Source organism: Vicugna pacos, chromosome 5 (genome assembly GCF_048564905.1).
Source record: "Vicugna pacos chromosome 5, VicPac4, whole genome shotgun sequence".
Taxonomy (NCBI): Eukaryota; Metazoa; Chordata; class Mammalia; order Artiodactyla; family Camelidae; genus Vicugna; species Vicugna pacos.
In genome coordinates, this window is record NC_132991.1 from 34,868,601 (window position 1) to 34,889,902 (window position 21,302).

General features: G+C 33.0%; 1 protein-coding gene across 14 annotated transcripts in view; it reads right to left on the reverse strand.

Moving 5' to 3' along the window:
• The window catches only part of BAZ2B (bromodomain adjacent to zinc finger domain 2B), a 297,477-nt gene that overhangs the window by 88,644 nt on the left and 187,531 nt on the right, over window positions 1-21,302 (reverse strand). For 11 of the 14 annotated variants that reach the window (XM_072961031.1, XM_072961036.1, XM_072961035.1 and 8 more), the window contains 6 exons: window positions 18,198-18,386; window positions 13,692-13,859; window positions 12,555-12,748; window positions 6,161-6,361; window positions 5,459-5,854; window positions 581-1,187 (listed from right to left, as the gene is read on the reverse strand). In XM_072961031.1, the coding sequence (XP_072817132.1) occupies window positions 581-1,187; window positions 5,459-5,854; window positions 6,161-6,361; window positions 12,555-12,748; window positions 13,692-13,859; window positions 18,198-18,386 (1,755 nt within the window). The remainder of the gene's footprint in view (window positions 1-580; window positions 1,188-5,458; window positions 5,855-6,160; window positions 6,362-12,554; window positions 12,749-13,691; window positions 13,860-18,197; window positions 18,387-21,302) is intronic. The other 3 variants (XM_031678464.2, XM_031678462.2, XM_031678451.2) reach the window with 1 other exon arrangement.

Genomic DNA, 21,302 nt, shown 5'->3' on the forward strand with positions numbered 1-21,302 from the left:
TTAAGCTATCTTATAGCTTATGTTTTCAATCTTTCATAGAACAAGGAGAGTTAAGAAGAAGAAAAACAAAAAGAAATTTTAAAAAACTAGGAAGTGAATCAAAATAAAATCAGGGAGTACTCTATATGTTGTTAAATTATTTCTGTGTTGCTAACAGATATCCATAGAGATTTAGGTTTTTGGTATTTTCTGTGATTACAATTTTACCTTTGTTCAAATTATCTAGTGATATAATTTAACAAGTAGCAGAAGAGATGAAAAAGAAAGGACAAATGAGTGGTCATGAATTAAATGAAAATTAAGCAAGGTTGTGAAATTATTTCTTAGTTCATGCATCATTTATATTCACTATAAAGTTATTATTTGTTTAATGTTAAATGAATGACAAAGCTGAGATTTAACTTGGGATTCCCAATTTCAACTATTTCTATATTTTACCACCCATTATAGAAAGGTTCATAGCTGTGTGAAATGCAGTGAATGACAATGATTTTAAGTTTGTGAATTAATAACCTCTTTAAAATGTTTTGGTTCACATAGTATTTGGAGAAATACTATAAACTAAAAAATAGAAAATAACCTGATTGGCTGTCATCAGATTCATCATCTTCATCATCTTCCTCATCTTCTTCCTCATCATCTTCCTCTTCATCCTCATTTGAATCCTCAGAATCTTTACTACTAGGAATGTCTGAATCTGTTCCTCTAAACTGTTCCACTAAAGATTTTGCAGGATGAGAGTGATGCTGTGTTTTTACCGTGTTTACATTATTGCTAACTGCTTTTTCCTTTCCTTGACTATGCAGTATGGGAGAGGCAGTGGGCATTACCGTTGTCTGATTGCCAGAGGTTCTTCGCCCACTTGTACTCAGATTTACAGGTGAGGGAAAAGGGGTGCTACTTGCAGTAGCAATGTTTTCATTAATCTTACTCTGCATTTTAGTTTTGGTAGTAAGTGCCAGAGGAGCCTCTTGAATGACACTTTGAATAACTCCATTTGGTTGGTGGTTACCTAAAAGTGCATTTGTCAAGAATGGATTAGGGTGGTTGTTTTCTAATGTCTGTTTTGGATGTGCTGGTGAACTAGAGGTTGCTTTTGGATTTGACAAAGCTGCGATAACCTTCTTCAGGCTCTTAGATGACTCCTGCTTCTTTAACTGAGCTGGGAATGTCTGTTTATATTGTTCCTGTTGAAACATAAGTTAAAAAATAAAACAATGTACCATAATAAGAACAAAGATTATTTCTATTTGCCTTCTGTATCTGACAACAGCTACTCATTTATACAAATTTAAATCATGACATATAAATGCTATAAAAGTAGTTGCAGTGATGACTAGTTGGTTGCTGAACCTTGGCTAGACATAATATTTTTAAAAACTTAATTAGTTTTTACCCTCAGAATATATATATGTTTCCTGACTTTCCGCCTCTTACTATTGCTCCCATTTTTCTCAATAACCTAAACTTAGAAGCCTAAAAATCCTTGACTTTTCTTTTTTCCAAGTTAGCCATATTACTATGTCTTTTGGATTCTTTCATTGAAATATTGCTCAAATTTAAGCCATATTATCATTTCTTCCCACCCAGCTCCCAATATATGCTATAGGCCAATGCCAATTTTCTCTTAACATAAGCCATATTTTATTATATTAGCTCTGTGGTCAAAAATTTTAGTGCCTCTTTCATCATTGCCAACCTTATAAACCCTAAACACTTAATTCTGATACTCAAATTACTTTTCAAGTAAGCACTAACTAACCTTCCTTGTCCAACTGGATTACAATGACCTGTGCATGTCATACTTTCACCACCTCTACATTTTGCTATAATCATTTACTTTGCATGAAATGTCTTCCTCTTATAAATTTTAAGCTGATGAAATCCTGCTTAGTCTTTAAAATTCAACCCAAGCAGCATTCCATATTTGTCCCAGCCAGAAGCACTCATTGCCTCTATCCTTTGAGCTTGCTTATACTCCCTTATGTTCTATCCTGTATTACCTACAGTAGTCATAATATGAAGTTGGTGGGAAGGCTGGCTCAACATTTTGTAGGATCTACTTCAGAGGGCCTTCAGCACATTAACATTGGAAAGAGTATAATAAAAGAGTTTAGAAAAATTGCACTTTTCTTGGGAAAAATTAATTTATAAACCATTTAGCCATAAAATTTACAACTGTAAATAAGAAACAAAAAATTATTTGGCTATCAGAATCTTCATGAAAAGAATAAAATCATATGCATTTTATTAAACTTGTATAATCAAAATATAAAAAACTGAAATAGAATGATTAAGACATTTTAAGCTAATAGAAATAGAGTTGAATTTCAAAAAGTAGAATTCTATGATGAAAACTGTTGGCTTGAAATTAAAATCAGCAGTACTGTCAGCATTAGACCTGGACTCTTAACACTCGAATCAGCAAAGACTTGTGGAGGGTTATTTCACACGTATGAATGCAGATGGAATGACTTATGAAATATTTTGAAGTGCCAGTACTAAGAAGCAGTAAGCAATTCCTACATGAACTTTATCTTATTTACATCTTCACTGTATTTGTTTAGAAAATTAATTTGTACCTGAGTCAATGCCTCACAAAGAGAAAATGTTTAACTGGTATTTATTCAGTGAATAAAATATGTAATATTATAGTAAATAATTATATTCTCCCTAAAAATATTTTTATTTTTAAGAATGTTATATCAAAATTCTTACATAAAATACTGTAATATACTTAATTTTACTTAATATTTATATAATATATAAATATACATACTATGTAAGTATACAGATAATGTACTCATACCTCCTATTAAATATATATACCAATTTAAACTTTCAGTTAGAAAAATTTAGTGTATTTTCATTTCTTATAACAAAGTTATGTCACATAATTATTTTCTATTCCTTTTTTTACAGGTAGTAAATTTTCCTTACAAGTACATAGGATCAAACCAGTCATGAGAATAAGAACTTTCTGAAATTGCTCCTCTCTCTGTAATTCTGAAGAATCACGTCTCATATATTGACATCTGAAGGTTTTCAAAAATAACCAAAGATACTGTATTTTATCCCAAGACTAGTATCAATTACTCTTCTACAGCAAACAGGCTATCTTTTTTGATTTTGGGGTGGTACATAAAAAGCAGGAAGGGAGGAAAAGAGACCTGTATAGTAGCAAATGTCTTATTACTTTAAGATACCCACTTGGCTGACTGTACTATGGGAAGAGAGAGGTTCAAAGCTTTGTCCTGACTCCAAGCTCTTGCTCCCCCTGCCCCTGCCTGACTTTTTATGGACCACACAAAAAACCTCTGGGCAAAGTTGGACAAAAAATTTTTACTCCTGGTCTATATATTCAATTAATGTATATTGATTTGAATTAAATGTCTACCGAGTAAGGCTATAAAAGGATCCAGTGATTAAATAACACTCAAGAAAATCACAGACTAGTATGGAAGGGAGATACACAGTAGGCAGCATGAAACAACTGAAATCATCATAAGAAATGAAGCAAAATTCTATGTTAGACTGTCATATAAAGAAAGAGAGCTGATATAAGAGAAATATTTATAAAATATGCTTTAACTCATAATATCATCATCATAATAAAAAAGTAAAGTCATTTAGGATTGAGTCTAATGTGAATGTACATTCACATAAAATATTTCCCATTAACTACCATTATCATTTCAGAAACACAAAATTATTTAAATCATGGGCTTTAAAATCAGAATGACCTTGGTTTAAAATCTGTCTGCTCTTAATTTGTTATGTGATGTTAAAAAGTGACTTAACCTCTCTGAGCCTTAATGTCTTTACCTCACACAATTGTATAAGGATTCCATTAGAGTATATGTGTAGAAAGCCTAGCTTGGCTACATTTATTAAGCAAGTATTTAATAAATGACTTTTTTATAGGCGGTCCTATGAAAATCTTTCAATAAGAATTTAGGAAACTTTTTGAAAAAATTAATAAACCTTTCGTAATGCAAGTAACTCGATGTGGCTCTGTGAAATTCAGTCATCTTAAAGTGGAATATATATTAATGAAGAATTAAAATAACCCAAACAATGTAATTTTTAATTTACTTAATTTATTCATGGAGAATTAATAATGTGATGCCAATAACAATAACTCCTTATGACTGAACAGTGCATGACAGGTTGTCGTATGCATGATATTATGATACCACTGGTCATTCCATTTAGATCAGTGATTCTCAAACCTGGATGCGTATCTGAATCACTTGGAAGCTTTTTAGACATACAATATCTTAGTCTCAACACAAGAAATCCTGATTTAAAATTGTTCTGAGGTGGTTATTTCTTTTTTAAAGTTTCCCAGGTGATTCCAATGTACACTTAGGCTTGAGAACTACTCATTTAGATTCTCAGAAGAGTCTGATTTGCTCAAGTCATTTTTATTTGAGCCTGCTGTTAAATTCTTCACAGTAAAACAAGAGTCAATGGACAAGGACATTGTGACTTTTTTGAGAAAGAAAGGCAGCTTATCATAGTGGTTAAGAACAAGGACTCCAGTACTACACTGCCTCGGTATGAATTGTAGCCCCATCACCAAGTAGCAGCGTCCTCTTGGGAGAGTTATTTAAATCCTATGAATCTCAATTTGACCATCTGTAAATAGGCAAAATAATATTAGTGGTATTTATAGATGTTAGTATTCAATGAGTAAATGCATCCATCGCTCAGCACTTAATGAATGAATGAATGGCTAGCAAATAGTAAGTGCTCTACAAGTCTTTGCCAATGGTTAGGATGCCTAATGATGATTTTTATAACCAGAAGTCAGGATACTCTGTTCAAATGCAGTATTTTTCTCTAGTCTGAGTGAGTTCTAGAATAAAAAGCACTAGTTATTTAATTACTAGAATTCTACTGGACATATGAATGTAGACTGTATAGTAACATAAAACTAACAGCAAAAAAACAGATTAAAAATATCCTGTGATTAAGTGTTTCTGGTGTTTATAAAAGAAAAGTTACTCAAAATACTTTGTATTTCATATAATTCATTTAAAATGGTAAAGGAAAATGATTCTTTATAAAGGATTTGTACACTTTAAGTTGATAAATTACAGGACTAGAGATGTAAATCACTCAAGAGTTCATTTCTTTAAAGAAGAATATACTGATATTATGAAAAAAGGACATTGAAAATAATTGTGAGGTATGTCTTATGTAAACATATTTCTCTCCTTACTGCTAAATCATTAAACCTGAGGAAAAATGATAAGATTGTGTTGCCAAAAATATATTAAACAGGTGTGTATGTAAACATAAAATCAGAGAAATTTAGTTTTCTAATGTGCATATTCTATCCCTGATGACCAAGAAAGTATAAAAATAAGGGTAGAATTTAGTTAAACTTGTAAGATTATATAAAAGCTCTTTTTCTAATGATAAAATTATTCTACAAATATTTTTAACTCACCCGTTTGGACCGCAATTCACTGGTCAAAGGACTAGATTCTTCAGAGGTATTTTTATTCCCTGCTTTAAGTGCATCAGGAGAAGGAACTATGAGTTTCATGTAAGTTTCCTTTTTGGCTTGATTTACCAAAGATAAAGGTTTCACATTGGACACCAATCCCGTAGACTGTATTACACTGGTGTGTTTGTTCACAGATTCCTCCTTTGCCTGAGAGCTTTGGAAAATAAATGGAAGCTGCTGTGACAAAACCTGAGGCTGCTTCTGCTGGGATTGGAATGATGAGTGAGTCTGGGGTTCAGACACAAGAGGTAATGGCTGGTGTATTCTTTTTTCCTGGGCTTTTTCAGTTGCTTTCTGTCCTTCTGCTTTTGGGTCTGAAATACCATGTAATAGCACCTGTAGATACAAATTAAAATGGAAACTTCTTAACATCTATTAAAACAGAGAACATCAAGAAGTAAAACATAGAGGGGAAAAAAGGGTACTTTAAAAAAGTATTCCTAATGACATGATAAATTATATAAAGCTCACTAAAAAATACACCAAATGTCTCTCCATCTCCTATTTTTTTCTTGTGCAAAGGTAAGAACTAAAGACAATGATCAACTTTAAACTTCATAGACTTTGAGAGGTAAGAGAAATCAGTTAATTTCTAAATATGAATAATGTGTAGATACTGCCAGTGAAACTATTTACACCTACCTGGTTGTTACTTTTATGTTGTGCTTCACTCTCTGAATCAGAATCATCATCTTCACTTTCTTCAATACTTTGATCTTCTTCTTCGTCTTCCTCTAGATCATCTGAATCACTACTACTAATGCCTTCACTTGAGGTGTCTGATGATGTGCCCGAATCACTATCACTGTTGCTAGAACTTTCCATAGCTTTCTTCCTTGGTTTCTGGATGAACACAGGATTTTTAGCAAGACTTTCATTTTTGGAAAAAATTCAAGTTTCAGTAAGAAGTAAGCTGTTTTAATTTTTCAATGATATTTTCAATCTCAAAATGTCATTTTAGGAAAAAGTAAAAAGTCACATGTTATAAGGGTAATTATTCAACAAACTAATCAAATTAACTTACGACAGGAATTCTAATAAAAAGTATAAGCTCTGTCATGTCCAGAATATTGAAAACATATATATATATATATATATATATATATATGTATGTGTGTGATATATATGTGTGTGTGTGTGTGTGTGTATACACATATACATATTTTCATATATACACACTACGACTGAAATACTTCAAAATGCATGACAGGTTGAAAAGAGCAATTTACAGAACAATAATTCCATTTAGGTTAGGGTTACATACATGAACATTCTATATTTTACTGTAGTCTTCTTTCTTTGTGCAGAGAGTGAGTCAACAGCCAAACACACCTTACTAGGTGCTGAACTACAATGAAGTCAAAGATATAGAGTCTTTGCCTTTAAGAAACTTACATTCCAGTGGTGGCAGGTTAGACAGATGATTAATATAAAAGCAAATAATTCTTTATAGTAAAAAAGTACTACAGAGGAGATAAAATAGGTCGAAAAAAGGATTAATGGGCTGCTTTAGTTAAGGTCAAGGAATTTAATTTTTTTATATTTCCGCATCAGAAAAGAGAAAAATATGATAAAGAGAGAGATTAATTGCTGAGACTTTTAAGATCCTATAGAACAAAGAAAATCTAAAGCTGGTGGAAAGGGACACTTGGTGACATAAAAGGAAACTTTTGTGTTTAAAGGACAGACAGTGATAAGGGATAAAAAGAGGAAAAATGACAAGATCAATTATAACTAACTATATAACAATGAAAAAATTAAAATTCTGCCAGTAGGAAGACTAAAAAGGAGAAATGTTGAAACGACAGAGCAACAAGATTGAGCACAATCCAAAATTACTTAGGAACAGTTCAGCAGTGTTCACTCATAGACAAAATAAAGACCAAAATATAGAAAAATCAGCAACGAATTTCAAAAGCAACAAATTATAAAAGTTATGGCCTTAATAGAAATATATGACTACTAGGTTTGGGGAATAAAAGATAGTAACACACCTCTACAAGGATGCCAAGTTGAAACAAGAGTTACAGATTGCAAATCTATACTTTTTCCTTTGTGTCTTTTGAAATTTGATTTAAATCAAGTAAAACACATGAGTGAGGAGAGTCACTCCTGTTACATTCCACTTGCCATGGTACTGTGTTAATTGCTCCAAACTAGCAACTGTAATGCTTCTTCCACAGGCACACCCTTCAACAAGCTGACAGTCATTCCCTGAGATATCTCCTTCCCTCACAGCAAAGCAGAGTGTGAACTGGAAAAGGGGAAATTGCAGGACGGGAAAGACCAAAGTAGAGATTAAAGGGAAACAACAGTAATACAATAATATTCAGCCTATCATTTATTTGACAGAGAAACAGATCCTTCTTTGCAACACAAATCTGTTATGAGTTTCTAAGCATGTATATAGCAAGGCTATGAAAATCATAAGGAATCGAAACTGAAGTTATCACTTTCAGTTTTAGTTTTAGTAGGGGCTCGGTAAGGAAAGTAATGAGGGAGCTATAGCGGTTTGGCAGAAAAAAAACTCCTATTTCAATGTCCAAGTAACTGTGTGGTTTTTATTTAAAGGCAGCATGACAGATGGATCCTACATGCCTCAAGAGTGGGTCTGGAGGTGCAGGTCCTAAAGCTTTAGGGTGCATAACATTCACTTGCAGAACTTGCCACAACCAGCAGATTCCTGGGTTCCAACTCCAAACAAGGCACAGGGATCTGCATTAACAAGTACTTAATGTGATACTGATGCAGGCGGTCTTTGCAGAGCATACCCTAGTGAGCAAAGAGCTCGTATTCTATAAGGTAACAAATTTAATCTCCATATTAAAAAAAAGTGGATGTGATTAGACAAGTTCAGGTCTTAAAGAAAAAGACAAAAATGAGTTTTTGTACCACCAGTTTCATCTCCTTAGTCCCTTTTAGTGTGTGTGTGTGTGGTGAGGTGTGCAGTTCCTTTGCATTCACATAATTAGGTAGTATTTTTTTTCTGTCACTAAACATTTTAAAAATGAGTCTTTTAGGTTCATAAAAAGTGAACAAAGTAGAGTTTATTAATTCCCCTTGCGCCAACCCCATCCAATCTAGGGAAGCTTTTCAGAACGCTCTCCTTGAACTTTCATTTCACTGTATATTTATTTCTTTCAATAGCAAAACAAATACATATTCAAGGCTATTATGTACCAGGCATAGTTACTCTAGTCTCTGGGGATACAAGGGTGTGACAAACAGATAGCAACTCTGCTCTCGTGGGAACAGGGAGAAGAGAATCAACAAACAACATGAATAAGTGCTTTTAGTGATAAATATCATGACTAAAACAGGATAATTGGATAGACAGTGTGTGTGCTGGGGCGGGGGATGAAGATTTAGATGAAGTTATCAGGTAAGACTCTTCTGAGCTGAGGTCTAAATCGAGAGCAAGAGCCAGCCATATAAAGACAAAAGAGCCTTTCAGGACAGGGGGAACAGCAAAGCCAAAAGCCGTGAGCTGGAAACAAGTCTGACGTGTTCACAGAATGAAAAACTCAGCTAGACCTGCTCCAGCACAGGAACCCAGGAGAGAACTGTAGGAAGTGAGAGTGGATGGTCTGGCAGGGGTCAGACCATACAGGGTCTCATAGGCCATGACAAGGATTTTATTCTGAGTGGGATAGGAAACTATTAGAGGGAGCGATAACATATGACATTTTAAAATCATAAAAAAAATCACTTATATTTTTAAAAGACTGTTACAGCTGCTGTGGTAACAATAACTAATATGGCAGCAGGAGGGGAACTCAATCTTGAATTGTCTTATTTTGTTCTCAACAATCTGTATGTGTATTTTAGTTTGTGTTGACTTTGTTTACTTGTTTAATTTAAAATATCTATATTTATTCTAAATACACATGTAGACTATATGAGGAAATTGGACTTAATCAATGATGTTCAATGAACATTACTGAGATAAGTAATCCCAGCCCCTCAAGGAGGGATTCTCAAAAATTCTCTGAATTTTTCAAACTACGTATGAAAAAGGGTTCATAAAGTAATTTTTTTAAAGAAGTTTTTGAAAAAGAAACACATTGGGTAAAAAAAGATAGAGTTTTTTTTATTCAGTTCCAACTCCCTTCATCTTCATTGTACTTGAAACATCTGCTACGACAAGTTCATACCTGACCATGTATTATTCAAAGGTACTTTTCTGAAGTCTTAGGTTCTAGAATCCTTCACGTTGATAGCCAATCTCCCACAAGTGCTATTTCTATGTAGAGGTATACAAATACCCCTATGGTACTTAGAATTTCTTTATTTATATCATTAAAGTGGTGACTTTGTAAGCTTTTAGTACCTGCTTCTGGAAATACTTTTTACTTTAACAGCACTGATTTTGTTTAGGAATGTCAATATAGATTTCTCATTAGAACTAAGGACAGGGTCTGTTTCATATCCATTCCTCCAAAGTCTTGCCTTCTACATTGTGGGGGCACTGAGGATATTAGATTTTTCCAATTTTAGCACTATTTCTAAGAGGTAAGATAGTGTAAGGTTTAAAAACATGAACGTTTAACATTTAGAAATATATAAAGAGAGATAAATCCCATGATATGATGTCTAGGACCTGTTTCAAAATACTATGGGAGCAAGGAGTGGGTGGTGTTTCAGTCAGTGCCTGGCATGCAGAGAAGCTGGCAGCAGGGCAGAGAAGGTCTTCGGAGCTCACACTAATGGGAATGCCCCTGAAACACAGCATAAGGGTGTATAGTAAAGAGCAGCTGGAAGAGGAACAGGTAGAAAGTTGACCCTGAAACCTGTGTCCCTGGAAGGAAAACAACTAAGAGTCTTTTTATCACATTTGCTTAAGTGCTCAATGGGGTGGCTTGAAGAGGAAAGGAAATATTTGTCTTGAGGCCCAATTACAGTCCTGCTGAGATTTTGTGATGGGTATCCTTAGGTTTTGTGGGTCACCAGATGACCTCCCTGCAGACCCTTCTATGTCTCGCTATGTTCTGGAAAACATTTATTTTCTGTTGAGAAGGGAATTGAAAGCTCTAGAGGTAGTACTTCTATAAAATATGCTGGACAAAAGGAAAGAACCCTTTATTTGTTCAGTTGATCCTGAATACATGGAACTTGATGCTGTCTTGAAAAAGGACAAAGAAAATTCTGATAAAATATCTCCTTAGTATTAAAAATTGGAGCCTGGGAGGCATGTTGTTCAGGTATAAATTTCAGATCAGTGCTATTTGCAATCAGTGGCTACTCCTATCTTGACCTTGCTACAGTGTGCCAGAAGCTTCCCAGTCCCCTTATATTACAGCTGAGATGATGAAGAAAGTGATGTTGCAGGATAACAAACCGTTCACTCTCTCCTAAAAATCAGGCCCTGAAAGTTGGGTTTTATAAAATGTAGACAAGAAGACACTGCTCTCTTATTATCTTTGTTTTCAAAATGTGTGTAGATGCTAAGGCTTTAACTCAGAATAAATTAAGACCTCTCACTGAAGAAGAAATTACAAATAGGAGCAGACTAAATTCACTGATACGGGTGCACTTACTAGAAATTCTGGATATAATGTGTTAGTTCATGTAGCTGGAGGTATCTCAGCTTCCTTTGTTGGATGAATAAATCTGGACTCAGTGGTGACCCATATTTAATAAAGTTGAAATGCCACAGCTTCCCTGGCATAATGTGGAAGAGGAATTCCAAAGGCTTAGAGTGACCAGTATATTGGAGTGAATTTATCTCATGCAATCTGCATAGCCACCCTATTTCTGATTCTGCTTCTATAGCAGACAAGTTCTAGTCAGGAGGCAGAAACCACATTAGCAATTTGAACAGGGAAATTTTATCGTAAAGAAATAACAACCAGTAACAGAATATGAACTAAGAGGGAAGGAGGCCTCTAAAGAATACTAGAATAGCAGATGTAGGGAATAGCCACTTCCTGTAGGGCTGAGGTAGAGTACCAAAATGAAGATAAACTTGGAAAAGGGTCTCTTTCCTTCAACCCCCCATTCACCCAAGGCTGCGCTTCAGACTTTGCCGGAAAGGATGCAGCTGTTGACCACTGGATGGCAGAGAAGCTCACTGAGGTATGACAGATCAAGTCTGGTACACAAAAACCACCACCTGCTGGAGTGCCAGAAAAACTTGCTGGGATCCTGCCAGCAAGGGTGTTAGTAAAATTGGCTAGAAAGCCAACCACTGGCATCCCAGTGAAGCTCACTAATAAGCTGCCTGCTGGGATGTCAGTGAAACTCCTTAGATGGTGTGCAATACTGAGTCTCCTGAACTCCACGGGCAGAACAGCTGCCAGCTGGTGAGGAAGCCACCCACTGACAGCTACAGTATAAGAAGAAGAAAACACTTTAACCAGGAACAGAAACCCTTCCCTGCCCACTTTTCTCCAGGATCCTCTATGGACAAGGTCTAACATTGTGCCCACTGGCAAAGGAGAAAAGGGTGAATTCAGAGCTGAGAAGCATTAAATTGATAACCTGCACAGTTGGGGTTAAGATGAAACAAAATTGGCCACAAGGTAGTAACTGTTGAAATTGAATAATGGGTACACAGGATTATTATGCTAGTCTATCTAACTTCGTATATTTGAAATTCTCAATAATGAAAGATTTTTTGTTTTTGTTGTCCTAAAGCATGAGCTCTGGAGTTAACCTGCCTGACTTCAAATACTAACTCCTTAATGACCAACTATTTTGGAGCTCTTTTTCCCCATTTGTAATGACAGTACCTACCTCACAAGGAGCATAGGGAAAACAGAAATAGACATTACATGCAAAGCAGTTAGAGCAGAGCTGGTATGAATTAAGTTCTCAATACATCTTAGCTATTATTACTATTTGTATTATTTATACTGGTGCTGGTAGCTTTAATATTTTAAGATATGTAATATTAAAACCACCCCATACAATAAATATCTGGGAAAAACAGGAATTGATAATTCATAAAAAGTTATTCCATAGATTCAGGTGGTTTGACCTTCAGAATACTTATATGCAGAACTGTTATATGTTTGTCCTTCAAGGAATAACTTACCTTATCTTTGATTTTGTCAGCTCTAGCATCCAAGGGCTGGGATTTGTTTTGCTCCTGACTACATTTTCGATTTCCTCCACCTGAGCTTATACTTTTAGTTTGGCCCACAGAACTTGAAGCAGTAGTGGATAGTACAGATGTGTTGATACCAGATACAGATGATGTACTGTTTCCATTTATTGACACATTTACACCTTGAAAATAAAAATAAATGTTTATACAAGAGAATATTATACAGCCTTATAAAGGAATAAAGTAATGATATATGCTACAATGTGAATGACTCTTGAAAACACTATGCTAAGTGAAAGAAGCCAGACACAAAAGGTCACATATCGTGTGAGTCCATCTATATGAGATATTCACAATAAGTAAATCCACAGAGATAGAATGCAAGCTAGTGGTTGCCAGGGACTGGGAGAGAGAATAATAAGGAGAAACTCCTTCATGGGTATGAGGTTTCCTTTTGGGGTGATGAAAACATTTTGAAACTAGATAGAGGTGGTTGTTGCACAACACTGAGAATACATTAAATGTCACTGAACTGTTGGCTTTAAAATGGTTAATTTTATATTTATGTGAATTTCACTCAATTAAAAAGTGTTTAGAAAGATAATTAAATGCAAGTATCCTCCCCTTCAGAGCAAACGCCACAAACACATAAGTGAAAAGGAGAATAACCCATCTAAAATGATACTATAATTTGCAAATGTATTCCAACAACAGTTATCAACTATAAAAATAATAATGATAATTTAAAAGAAAAAGGAGTACTAAAATATTAGTTTTAATGAATTTAATGCTTAATTACAGAAGAAGTAACATATTATATTGAATTACACAAAGGAGGTACTGAGATACAGAGGAAAAAGCATTAAGTCAAGCTGGGAGTTAGAAATCCTGGGTTCAAATTCTGTTATACAAAAAAAGTCGACATGTAAGCAGTATTTCCTTGAATAACTTATTTTACCTTGGCTGCAAAACAAGAATGCTGCTAGTCTCAAAGAGTGATTATAAGGACAAGTGTGAAAGTGTCTAGCACAATGCTCTGTAACTGTTATTAAACCTGAACTCTACCGAAAACAGGTACTAGAACGGAGGAATTGTACTACTTCACTTAAGTTTTAACATGGATACCTTTTTCAGGACCATTTCGGTTACTTTTTCCTGAAGTCCTTGAATGGAATGAAGAAGAATCATGATTCTGGGCTGGAGGAGCAAACAGTGGTGGGATTCCCAGTAACGGGGGAAAGAAGGTTGCCCCTGCACGAGTATGAACATCTGTTGTTCGCCACCATTCTGCACCTCAAAATCAAACACCAAACAAGCAAAAAGACCTGAATTAATTTTCTAGTTACTTTACAGTGCTTTTTATATTTCATTCCTGAAAAAAGATTCAAGTTTCATCTTGGATTAGAATTGCAAAATTATACGTAGTTCTGATTATCCTTCCAACTGGAAGACAGCTGATTAGCAGTTATGTACTCATCATTTCTCTCATTAAGACAGTATCCAAACATCTTTACTTAGCATTTTCCTTGAGTTCAAGTTTAGGAAGAACAAGTTAGTCTATGGTTTTAAAAATAAAATGGGACAGCTGGAATATTAAAGAACTATTTGACTCTTTGATGACTTACATAATAATTTTTCTAAATTAATAAAGAAATAGAATATGTAGGAATATACTAATCTATTTTAAATCCTTAGAACTTAAGGTTATTATCTACAACTTATGTTAAGAATATCCTCCAATTACATACAATATAAATCTGGCTTTGATAAATCAGGTAGTTTAAATAATAATACAAAGATCATTGTAATCCAGCATACCTCAAGTGCTTTTATGGAAGAAAACATTCTATACTCAAACAAAATAATAATGATGGCAAAATGAGTAAGCCTTTCTTCCTTTTTTTATGGTCTAAGAAATGAAAAGTGCTTCAAAGATTTCCAAAACAAGTTAAGTCACATTAAAATATAAAAGATTTTTAAAGTTTCTTCCCTAAATTAAGAAAGCCTGAATTTTATTTATACTTCCTCTCATAAATTACAGATAACAATGATTGTTTTATCAATGTAAACTGACTAAATGGTAGAAAATCATCAAATGCAATTTAGATATTCAAACAGTGGCTTTTAGTTAAAATTTTTATGAAAGGAGAGACGCCAAATTTTATAAAATATATTATTCAGGGAAGGGTGAAGATTAAGAAGAGATTTGAAAATAATCAAAAGGAAAGTCTTGTATTGCCCCATCTAAAATCTCAGGGAGAATATTTTCCAATTGGCTAACCAGCCAGATAACCAATCAGTTATTACCTTTCACGCTAACCTTCCAAGATATATGGTATACTTTTCATTGATCGTGACAACCACAAAAAAATAAGAAGAAAAACCCTCAATGATATAGTACGGGAAAAATTCAATATTGTTAGTGTATTATATTATAATATGATCGTTAAAGCTTTTCTAGGAATATTTCTTCATTAAAAATAAGATGCAAAGCAGTGTGCACCTTCATTATCTAAAGACTAAATTTAGCTAAAAAAAAAAGCGAAATGTTCATGGTAGCTGACATTTCGAAAGGTCTAAAAAACAGTATAAGCAGAAAACTGCAAAATCTATTCTTCTGCACTGCAGGAAGGTGCTGCTAGTAAAATGACACCAGTGTATATTCAGCAGTGCCTGAATGATGGGAACTGAACCAAGAATAACTATACAAAACCATTATTCATTTATCTACTGTTTAGATGAAAGAACTGTATTTAGATGGAAAGAAAAACTATGCATTTGGGGCTTGCATCAGCACAGCTGGAATCTACTGTTATTTACAGGTTTGAAAACTAGGTTCCACATAGCTGATAAAAAAGAACTGAGGTTTCCTTAAATATTTATATTATTTAAAACAGAGTCCATAATTAAAGCATTACAGTTGAATGTACAGACTTTGTAGACAACAAACAAATCAGTAAGGTAATCAAAGTGTAGTAACACTCAAATATTTTAGACATAAACTCAGAAAAAAACATAAAAATGTACTTTAGAATGTCGATGATGAATGAGCACACAATAGGGATTAGAAAAAAACGGTTAGAAAATGTGTATATTATAAATAAGGTGACACCATGAGTAAAAAAACCAAGTAAATAAAACCAATCAAATAAAAAGATGAAAATGGTAGAGCTTCTGATCAGACTTCACAAACATCTAAAGTTTCATGGGAAATAATAGAATTTTTGTTAAGTGATGAGCTTATTTATCTTTCAAATTTAAGAAAATAAAAAACAAAATTTATTCACTCATAAACTACCTTGTTGATAAAATGAAATATACAAAATAAGAATTACATAAACCAGGACATGATGAATTTCTCAGTGCATTCAAAGGTGGTAACAGCATAGTAGCAACATTAATCATATTCAACTGGAAGATTCTAATGTTTCAGAGGATATATTGAATCTCAATTTGAATCTAGAAGACATGGCAGAACTTTTAAATCTTTCATACTTGATAGAGCCAGATACTTTACAAAACTTTATGATAATATAATATAAAAACATAATGATTAAAAATTATAAGTATTTTAAAAGAAATTACCATGAAATACTATTTCAACGTAAAATGGGAATATTTTTATTATAGTAGTATCTGTTAAGTAATTTTGCATGTTGATTTAATTACCTGAAATGTAGACTAATTAAGTGTATAATATTTAAAAATAAACTATTCTTCATTTAAAATTCCTAGTAATTTCTTCTTGTGTGTTCTCATTATTTAGTAAGTGATTTAAAATTTTTGGCATTTTGGTTACCCTTTTGAATAAAGCCAATTATAGAGAATTTAAATTTAAGTTATTATATAAAATATACAAATTAAACAAATGAATCCTCTAAAACTAGGCATAGTCTGTTCATTTGGCAAAAATGTATGCTTACGAAGGCATACGTTTACCACTAAAGACTCTGTCTTGTAATTGTTTATCCATCTCCCTAAAACTATAAGCAACATAACAAATACTATGTTAGTGTATTCCTCAGGGCTCTGGTTAGTGCACAGAAAATAGCAGATACTCAAAGAACTTTGTATAATAAATGAATGAGTGAATAGGTTTTATAGGCTAGGGAAGTTATTAGATTTTTTTTCTATGCAGTGGAAGTATCAATATTACTGAAGTCAAGATGAATAATTCTTTACACCTGTTGACTTTTCCAGTGCAGAAGGTATTTGATTTTAATAATAATTACATTGTGTTTTAAAAATGCTCAAAAGTAATACTATATATATATATCAATCTATATCAAATATAATAAACTATGATAAAACACTTTAAAAAATTTAAGATACTAGTAACTATCTGTATTACTATTATCTATTTTGATTTTTATTTAGCAATCCTATGTTTTAGTGAACATCTATTGAATGCTCATTTGCTAAGCAGCCATGCTCAAAACTGACTGTGAAATAAATTCCTACACTATTTTCAAAGCAAATGTAAAGACTTAGTTTAAGATTTGAACTTTTTAGCCACATTACTCCTCCTCACCAATCCCTCTCTGAACTAAAGAAATAATATGACTTAACGAAATACTTGAAATATACATTTAACCATCTTTCCATTCTACACATATAATTCAAACAAGATATTTGTTTCCTTTTAAATAAGCACTTGACAAGAGAAAAAAAAGTTGGCTACCAATTATATACTGATTATGTAAACTGAATACTGCATTCAACACTGAGCATGGCTTATCTCCGTTAATCTTCACAAGAACCCCAAGAGGCAGACACTATCATTATTATTATTATCCTCATTTTTCAGACAAGAAAATTGAGGCTGAGAGGTCAAATTACTTGTTCAATCAAGGTCACGCAGCTAAAAGGTAGCAAAGCCAGATTTAAATTCAGATCTATTTGTCTCTGAATTATGCTCTAATTTGTAAACTTTTTTACATTAACACTAAATCATGCATCCTTTACTTAAATTTAATAAAGTTAATCACTGGAAACACATTAAAGTTTAGACTTTCAAAATAATATAACAAGACAAATTATAGCATGTTTAAGTTAAGATTAAATTGCTCTTACTGAACTCCTGAATTCTCGTAATCTGTAGAATTTGAGATAATTCTGGCCATCTTGCCATGTAAGTGGTTCAAATCTATGGCTGCTTTAATGAAGTAAGGAAAAAAATAGAAATCTAAGAGCCAAGTTCATCTTACTTACAAAATACAGAGAAATGAGAACTCAAAATAAAAGTATATTCCTTATAAGAACTGGACCTTAGTTTTCCATTGTAAGTTAAATAATAAAACTGAGAAAAATTCATCAAGCTCTACACTTCCAATACGTATACTTTTCTACTTCAATAAAAAGCATGAGAAAAACTTGGCCTAATTATTCACTTTCGTGGCAGATGTCTATTTCTCTAGCTCAACACTTGAATACCTAATTAACTGCATTGCCATCTAGCACATATAGTGTACTTTCATTTTGCACGTAAAAAGGTGAGCCAATTCTTGCACAAGAGTTTTAATATACCAGGCATTAGACTATTCCTTTTGTTCAATTTAATAAGCAAATTAATGCTTGAACATTTTCAAGCTTTCCTCCTTTTCTTGAACACTGTTTATAACAGATATTTACCTGGAAAAGATGCTAGTTGGGGATGTGCGGCTAAGGCTGTGGGTGTACCAAGTGTTCCCAAACCACCAAATTCTGAATGCCCTGAGCTGGCTGAATGTAGACCAAAGACTGGGTGGCTGACCATTGGGAAGGCACTCGACACTGTGGACAGGTTAAACGGTTGATCCCCAGCTGCTCTGAATAAATGTCCTGGGAGGGAAAAAAACACACTTAAAGTTGTACTATAAAAACAGGTGAGATTTATCTGATTTCAGCACTCATAGTTTGTTAAAATTTATAATAATTTCTTATCCATTAAATTTTTATTATACATTTTTTCCTTTGCATTTCTGTTCTTCAAACCCTACAGAATAAGATGTTTCTAGAAACATGAAAGTACTCTAAAAATAATTAAAATGAATGGTATAACCTTATTTACTCTGAATTTTGAGATCTGAGAAAATGCTTTAAGTAAATAATTTTCACTATAAAATCTGACCTGCAGAAGTGAGGCAAACTTTCTGCTAATACATGTACATTAATATACTGCCAAATTTTTCTACTGATAAGAAGGAAGATAAAAACATCCTATTAAGCATAAAGTTGAAAATCAAGAAAATAAATCCAGAATCTGTCACCAGGTCATTACTCAAATTGTCATACACTCTAGGGAAAGAGTTCTTACTTTCCATGCGCCAGAATTAAAGAAGGTATGTTCTCTAACCAACATGTTTTAGGTGAAGATAGTTGATACCAAAAAGGGATTATATTCTAGGCTGATAAAGCAATATATCCAACATAAAGATTTAATAAATAACTAGATTAAATAAAAAGATTTAATTTATTTCTAAATGCATCCAAAGGTGCTTATCAATATAAAAATCATTTTGAAACTTCCTGATAGAAAGTTCACAGTCAATTCAAATGTGTGAGTTTTCAATCTCTACTCTTACTCTAAAAGACTTTAAGAATTAAGTGTCATAACCCCAAGTTGAAGTGTTATACAATCAAAAACAGAAGTTATTTTTCATAGTTTGTAGGGATTTGACAGAAGATTTGTTAATACTTGGAAATCTTCCTTTTGTTTCTAGGAAAGAATTAAGCTTCCCTGGTTTGATACTATAAAAACAGAATATCAAAACCCATACTCCAGGCTACCTTAAGAATTTACTGTGTGAAAGGTACTGTGCTGTGTTAAAATAAATGTAAGGCTTCCTTATTATCCCCTCTTTATATCAGACCTGACTATGCATTGCGATTTAGTTTCAGCACAATATGTTTGAAGTAAATTTTAAAATGTAAGTTAAAAATAAGTACACTTTTTGCTATCATTTAGTTATCAACAAAACCTCTCCTCTTTGCTTTTTTATTCCCTGAAAACCAAGAGGAAGTCACCAAAGAGGTCAACGTATATGCTCACTGACTAAAATAAACTCTACATTCTTTACTAAAATAACACTATATTTTTTATTGAAGTATTAAGATTAAAATAGATTTAATCAAAAGGTCTTGTATCAGCCTATAAGGTAAAAAGTTCTGATTGAGGGCTGAGGTCCCACTATAACAAAGCAATAAGTAGATCATACAGGGAAGATCCTCAAAGTGCCTTTACAAGGCAGGCCCACAAAGAAACTGAGGGTGGAGGACAAGGGAAGGACACAAACTTGGTTATATTTTCTCAGTCAGCCAATCTTTGTTTTTTTCACCAAAGCCTAAACAGAAAATTTGTGAATTTGGTACTTTTGTGCAATCAGGGTTCTAGACTGCATTAGCACTAAAGCTGAGTCAAAGCAAAATAGGACATGCTACTGGAAAAAAGGAGGTTACTCAAGTATCACTATTTGTAAGACTAGTGCTATGGCACGAGAAAGACTGCATAAATTTTTTTGAGGGGGGGAATACAAATTCTCAAAAACTTAGCAAATTTTTCTTAAAAAATGAGCCTGTAACATTAAGAACCAGTATTATTTTCACATGTGAATCCATATAAAATCCCCAGTTCTCACTAATCAATTCAACTTCCTGAATCAGATGTCCTTAATCAGATGTTTTATTTATAAACATACTATGATCAGTTACATTTCTTTCTACATTAGTTTTCTTGATAAGCAAATTGAACTGAATATTTCAGCTTCCGGGTTTTAGAATCAATTTTCATTTATATTTGAAAAAATTATAATTCTTAAATTACATTTGTCAAATATATATATATAGCAGTGATTTAACACAAAATATTATAAAAATTCAAAACATTGAAATTATTAAGGGTCAGAAACTGATAGAAATACTTCTACAATAGCTAATTGATTGGTAGTAAGCAGCATTCTTAGACATATAGTTAAAACATTAATTTTCTTACTGTAAAGAAGTAAATGAGCTTAAACTTAGGAGTCATATGAACAGAAAACATGAGTAATACCTAAATGAAGTTTGTCACTCTTACAGCAGTAATTAAGAACCAATCTTAAACAATTTGATAACAAAAAAGTTCTTTTTTAACTGTAAAAAGTGGTATCTAGAAAGAGCTGAACAGAAAATTTCAACAAAATATGAGCTTTATTCACCATAGATTCAAATGGAAACTAAAAATTACAGTCTTGTACACAGAGTTATATCCATGCCTGGTAAAATTACGAAGAAGTTACCTAACTCTATTTTCTTCTTCTTTCTTACAAAACTCTTGTTGAAGATGATTAAAGCATAGAAAGCACTCAAGTGACAATGGAATCTATAAGGCCTATTCCTTGTTGGTAAGAAAAAAAATTCACTTTTGTATACTAAAGAAGACTAGGACCACATTATAATGATTGTAGTGATACCATGCATTATTAAAAATATACATTAGAGACTTCCTCTGCTATATATGGACAGTGTTATACCACAGAAGGGAAATAATTTCATACTACATTAAATAATCTTCGCTAAATTTTTGGCCTATATAGCAAGAAGCTAGAAGTCAGTGATATTACAAAAAAAGTATATCTTTCTCATAAAAGGTTCTACAATACTATATATAAATAATTTCAGTATTATTTTCCCACCACCTGTAAGAAAAAAAGTTACACTTTCATGTAAAAATCTTCCAGAATTATTCTGTTTTTATTCAACAGTTTCAGTAATTCAGAC